Source organism: Haliotis rufescens, unplaced genomic scaffold (assembly GCF_023055435.1).
Source record: "Haliotis rufescens isolate VD_foot unplaced genomic scaffold, xgHalRufe1.0.p SCAF_39, whole genome shotgun sequence".
In the NCBI taxonomy this organism is placed as follows: Eukaryota; Metazoa; Mollusca; class Gastropoda; order Lepetellida; family Haliotidae; genus Haliotis; species Haliotis rufescens.
The window spans coordinates 2,123,179-2,129,226 of NW_025964101.1; the positions used below are offsets into that span (position 1 = coordinate 2,123,179).

Sequence of the window (6,048 nt, forward strand, 5' to 3'; positions counted from 1 at the left end):
AATTTTGGGTGATGTAACACTCTTCAGTAATTTATAAAGTCGAGAAGACTTGACATGGATACGAGCAACTGAGTTAGCGGACTTTCCACTACTTGAAGAAACCTAAAGAAGAATAGGATGACGTCACTGTAGGTTTGTAAGCAACATCCGCATTCTAAAATAAGTAAGAGCTGCGACGTGTCGCAAAACAACATCGCAGTCCCATGACTGAATGTCATGAATGACTGAATAACGCAACAACGGTAATGAATCTTATGGTGTCCACTTTATTTGGACTGTATTTATTTCGAGTTGACATTCCTAAAGTGTATTTTATATTATTCTGTTTACACCCAAATTAGTGTAGCAAATCAAAAAATCAGAATGTTAGACCAATACCGGGAAAGGATCTCATTGTCTCCAGTTCACCGTTCAGCTTCTGTGTTGTATACGGCTCATAAACATGGGATTTCTAGCAATAGTAATCATTCAGGTTGTCATAAGCCCTGACGGTAACTTGTGCTCTTTCTGGTAGCTTGGACACTTTCATAAGTGTTTCCACTTGAGATGGATGAACGTTAGTCAGGTAGATCATCTGAATAGAGATAACACATACAACATCAATACTCCTGCTCACAGAAAATGTCATCTTGGGGTTGGGGTGATTTCAAATAAACAATTTGTTTCTGGTATAAGTATTACTGATTATTTCCCCACCTTCACCATGTACTCAGCCCGTCCCCTACCCTAAACCTCTCCCTCCTCCACCACCCTAAACGCTAACCCCAACCTCACACCAGTCCTCATCCTACCATTCACTACCACTCCACCCAAAGCTCACCCTCACATCATCCCCTCTTCCTCACGCTCACCCCAGCCCACGTTCATACCCTCATACTCAACCTCACTTTCACCCTAACCCAAACCTTGTCATCACTCCCGCTCTCACCCCAGCCCACGCTCTTACCCTCATACACACCCTCACTTTCACCCTAACCCAAACCCTGTCATCACTCCCGCTCTCACCCCAGCCCACGCTCTTACCCTCATACTCAACCTCACTTTCACCCTAACCCAAACCCTGTCATCACTCCCGCTCTCACCCCAGCCCACGCTCTTACCCTCATACACACCCTCACTTTCACCCTAACCCAAACCCTGTCATCACTCCCGCTCTCACCCAAAGTCACACGCTTACCCTCACCCCAAATCCTCACCATTATCATTAGCATCACCCCAACCCTCAATCTCACCCCATCCCTCACCCTCACCCCCACCCTCACTCAAAGTGGGTGCATTCTTTGACACAGTACGTTGTTGTAACTAACGAATGGGGCGACACCAGGTGCCTGTTTGACTGTTTGTTTGTTTGTTTGTTGTTTAACGCCGCACTCTGCAATATTCCAGCTATATGACGGCGGGCTGTAAAATAATCGAGTCTGAGCATCATCATGAGCATCGATCCCCGCAATTGGGATCGGTGACAAGCATCAACCAAGTCAGCGAGCCTGACCACCCGATCCCGTTAGTCGCCTTTTACGACAAGCATAGTCGCTTTTTACGGCAAGTATGGGTTGCTGAAGACCTGTTCTACCCCGGAATCTCTGTATGACTGACCTTGACTGGGACGTCGGACAGCACTCTGAAGCAAGCCAGCTTTGCAGTGTTGTTTGCAATCGCATTGTTGATGATGGTGAGGTGGTCCTTCAGGATGTCCAGGTATTCAGTGGTGGTGTACCCTTTGGAATAGAGACGCATGTAGCACCCAACGCTATTTCATAACTTCATAACTTACCTCGCTTGCTCTACAAAGTGACCTCAGTGCGCCGACTATCATACATACAAGCGAAAACAAATAATCACAGAGATTGAGTGAGAATGGTTTAACGCCGGTTGTAGCAATATTGTAGCAATATCACGAGAGGAGGGGGGAGGGGGCATGAATGGACTTCACAAATTGTACTAAGAACAATCATCAAAAATCATAAGAGTGCGTTGAACAATTCCGAATATATCATATGCATATTGTTGTGAATCACATATTAGTGTTGACAAGGTTTATCCTGCCGCACTAACAGACGCAAAGGCATGTCAAGTGGCAGTCAAGTGAATTGTATGGGACATCATTTTGGTCACTGATGCGTTATATTTGGAATTGTCCTTCACATGTCAATCATAACACGTCTAGAAAACCTTAGTAAGGTCTTGAATATCATAAGCCTGATCAAACAATTTTCGACGTTCTTTGAAATCCTCACAGAAAGTTATGCTTGATTTTACCTCAAAAAGTGTTTGCTTTTTAAAAACATTATTGTTCATGTACATCAAAAGTTGGTTAGTAGCAAGTTCTGGTCATTCGTGCCATATAGTATTCTTGATAATATAAAACAGGTGAGGCGGTCATTAGTCTCGTGTATTTCTAGTTCGGGGGTAATCGATGGAAGCTGACTGATTTTGCAAATCCGACCAGAAATTCCGATTCCTATACATATAGAAACAGATCAGCAAAAAGGGGAACACAATTGGTGCCCATGGAAATATTATTGGTTCTTTTTTAAGTCAATGCTGATATATGGGATATACTATGGTCTCAGCGCTATGGCTTTGGCTTTGATCAAAGACCAAGCGGTTGTTAGAGTCGTCAATTTAAACCAAGCAGCTCCACTTTTAAGATGTTTATAACGGTTCAGGGAATGATGCAGAACAGGAGGACAAGTCACGTGATCACAGGAAGCGTAAACAGATACATTTCGCTACAGTTTTGGTTGAGCTGGTTGCTGTTATGGTGGTGATTACCTGTAGTGTAGAAAAGCATGTCTGTAACGTGCAGTGTCCCGTTTCCGAAGTCCCTGGTCAATCCAGTCAGCTCCACATCTAGTTCCTTGGCAAAGTTCTCACAGCCATAGAGCGGTAGAGCCGAGTACTCGTCATCCATACTGTACAGGACATTGGTCAGTGCTGGCCACCGGCAGTCATCTTCCACGTCCACAACTGAAATTATTACATGAAACAAACTCTGTGTGTATGACACATTTGCTAAAATACTAACTAATGTATACATGTTGACGTGTGAATATCTTAACCTACTCCTGCACGTTTAGTGAGCACCTAGTGTAATCACTGGTTCCCGATCCCGACAATCTTCACCGCTATGTAGCACTTTACGCCCGATGGCTTCAGCGGATAATCGAGATTAGTTGTACTCCGATGTTGACGTGGGATATATACACATCCTAAATTAGGCATGTCTCAGTCCAATTTAAGGGGCGGTCGGGTAGCCTAGTGGTTAAAACGTTCACTCGTCACGCTGAAGACCCGGGTTCGATTCCCGACATGAGTACAATGAGTGAAGCCCATTTCTGGTGTCCACCACCGTGATATTGCTGGAATATTGCTAAAAGCGGCGTAAAACCATACTCATTCACTTGACCTCGTCCAGCATTTGCGGGAATCCATATTTGAATTGTTGTTGTGCTTGTGTTTATACTAGGATACAAAACTCACGGTAGTTGTAAACATTATTAACTTGTCCAAATTGATTCAGGTTAGCTTTGTCTTCAAATCTAAGCGTATACCTATTTTTTTACAGCCCACCTTTTATACGAACTTTAATACTCATTGGCTGTCAGAGGTCTGTGGCGGAAGAGGCCGAGTGGACCTGAATGACTTATACTGATATACATGTATATGAATTGGATCATGTAAGGAATCGTGAAAGTGAACATTCTTGTGATAGTGGATTATGTACTTTTTACACAAAAATCGATGTAGGTTTTACGTAAATGACAAGAAATAATCTTACCTGCAAGAATATATGGATTGGCTAGTTCCTGAAAGTAAAACAAAATAATGTGCAGACATAACAGTATACGAGTATAAGATAAAATATTAGCAAGGTTATCATTGAACAAATCAAAATTCATTCTTTCTAAACTATCACTAGCATTGTATTTTAGCAAAACGACACATTGAGAGAGAGAGAGAGAGTTTTCAACCACCCCTCATAGTTCTTAAAACGCCTAGTACAGGATAAAATCCATATTTCGGGACGCAATTACCTTAACAAGAAATAGAACGTCAATGCCAGACACATCTGTGAGGAGGTTCTTGATGGCAAAAACCTCCTGCGCTTGGTTACTGCCCGCTGATGGTCGCAGTCGGATTTTCAGGAGGTACAACTTCTCATCCATGTCGGCGGCCACGGACGCCATCAGTAGGGTAGGTAACAGCCAGATCATGGCTTTGAAGTTCTCCATTCTCATGGTAATCTGCTTTGATGGCCAACCTGAAAGTATTCCGATCGTTCTGAAAGTTGAATTGACGGTGTACAATATTCAAAGATGAGAGAGAGGATTATCCCTGCATCATCGTCACATGAGGTCTTACCTTATATCTCACAAATTCCCCTATGTCTGGTACTGAATTATGAGCGCGATATTATATAGTGATATAAAAACTGTTTATTCATATATTTATTAATAATAACATGCTTGAAGCAGGATCAGATTTGTATACTTTCCAATAATGTTTGTGTGACAACGTGGATATGCATGAAGGATCAAAATAAGTGTCTGTATTTGAAATGTCATCATGCCCTAAAACTTTCTGGTTTTGCACAATACGTTCGTATTTTAATTAGACGTACTTTAATTAGCAAAACAACAGGTCTTATAAAAACAAATAACATCCGATGTATAACAATGGCGAAATGACAATTCTCTGAACACATTAATCTGTGAAATAATTTACCAATCTTAAAGAATCCGAATACCATTGTATTTTGCTGCATGCAAGCTACACAAATACTAGTATTTCATTCAGCTTGGATGCTGAAATACAATTTGATCATTGTTTTTTTCCGAGCGTTGTTGGTTTGGTAATGAGTTGTCACAGCCAATATAAAAACAACAACAACATATGAAGCCTTGTTTGGGAGGAATATTAAGGTTATGGGTCATAAATAGGATAGTTATTGAAAATTGTAACTTTTTATAGAATACAAAACAAGGAGGTATGAGAGAGTAGGAGCTTAAGGAACATTCCAACTCTTCGACGACGGGACACCAGACGTGGGCTTCAGGCGATATTTGGGTTATTTGGGGAACAAACTATTCTCTTTAATAAACTCCTAGCTTATAATTCGTCCCACCCAACCTCTGCTGGGGACTTAAGGATGGGGGGGGGGGGGGGGGGGGGGGGGGGGGGGGGTGCGGTCGGGTAGCCTAGTGGTTAAAGCGTTCGCATGTCACGCCGAAGACCTGGGTTCGATTCCCGACATGGGTACAATGTGTGAAGCCCATTTCTGGAGTCCCCCGCCGTGATATTGCTGGAATATTGCTAAAAGAGGCGTAAAACCATACTCACTCACTCACTTAAGGATGGGGTGGCCAGGACTGGTGACCCCACGGCGTGAATATCAAGGCTATCATAATATCAATCACTGGATTGTTGGATCCAGAACGCATGGCTCATTATTTTTTTTGTCATCAACCTTGTGTCTAGATACTCCGTCGATGACTGGCTGTTGTCACGCAGATGTATCAGAGTTGACCGTGTTAAAAAAACTCGTGTTTTGTCTGTTTGTTAGTTGTTTAAGGCCTCACTCAGCTCCAGCTATGACGGCGGTCTGTAAAGACAATGGGCCAGACAATCCAGTGATTGATATCAAGAGTATCGATGACCAAAGAACTGAAACAACTTCAACTACAAAGTTTCCTATCCGCTCCTACGACATCACTTCAAGCCTACTGACGCCATTTCTGATTTGTTAAAACTGCATGTTCTAAATGTAACCCCAAAACTCTTATGTCTCTAGTTACTTCAAAACGGAAGTACACATATCCGGCAGATTGGAAAACACATGTTCTTAAAAATACGGATTTAAAATAGAAAGATCAATTCCTCCAGCTAAACTAGAAAAATCTGGGAACTTCCTGTTTAACGACTTTGACCTCAATTTCAGGCAATCGTATGCTTAATAATTGTAAATTTTGTACCAATCCAGGGTGTTGATTCAGTTGACAAAGAAGCAGAAACAACAATAAGGGTTACCTTGGCCTTCAAATGTCT

The 6,048-nt window shown here is 42.2% G+C and overlaps 1 protein-coding gene across 2 annotated transcripts; it reads right to left on the reverse strand.

The window, feature by feature from the left end:
• Positions 1-245: 245 nt before the first annotated feature.
• LOC124147216 lies at positions 246-4,408 on the reverse strand. 2 transcript variants are annotated; one of them, XM_046517853.2, is made up of 6 exons: positions 4,366-4,408; positions 4,038-4,264; positions 3,782-3,809; positions 2,776-2,970; positions 1,597-1,718; positions 246-574 (listed from the first exon to the last, which is right to left on the reverse strand). In XM_046517853.2, exons 2-6 carry the CDS (start codon positions 4,239-4,241, stop codon positions 452-454), a joined length of 672 nt encoding a protein of 223 aa, XP_046373809.2. In that variant the 5' UTR covers positions 4,242-4,264; positions 4,366-4,408; the 3' UTR covers positions 246-451. The 2 variants fall into 2 exon arrangements, with proteins under 2 accessions (XP_046373809.2, XP_046373810.2); XM_046517854.2 differs by having other exon boundaries at positions 4,038-4,284; positions 4,366-4,403.
• Between the last annotated feature and the right edge of the window lie 1,640 nt (positions 4,409-6,048).

What these genes read in the sequence shown, in the direction of transcription:
- LOC124147216 (XM_046517853.2), bottom strand. Translation starts at nt 4,241, where the DNA reads ATGAGAATGGAGAACTTCAAAGCCATGATCTGGCTGTTACCTACCCTA. An exon ending in CAATCCATATATTCTTGCAG is followed by an intron (nt 2,971 to 3,781) that starts GTAAGATTATTT and finishes TAATAATTTCAG; the next exon opens with TTGTGGACGTGGAAGATGAC. An exon ending in TGTCCGACGTCCCAGTCAAG is followed by an intron (nt 575 to 1,596) that starts GTCAGTCATACA and finishes ATCTCTATTCAG; the next exon opens with ATGATCTACCTGACTAACGT.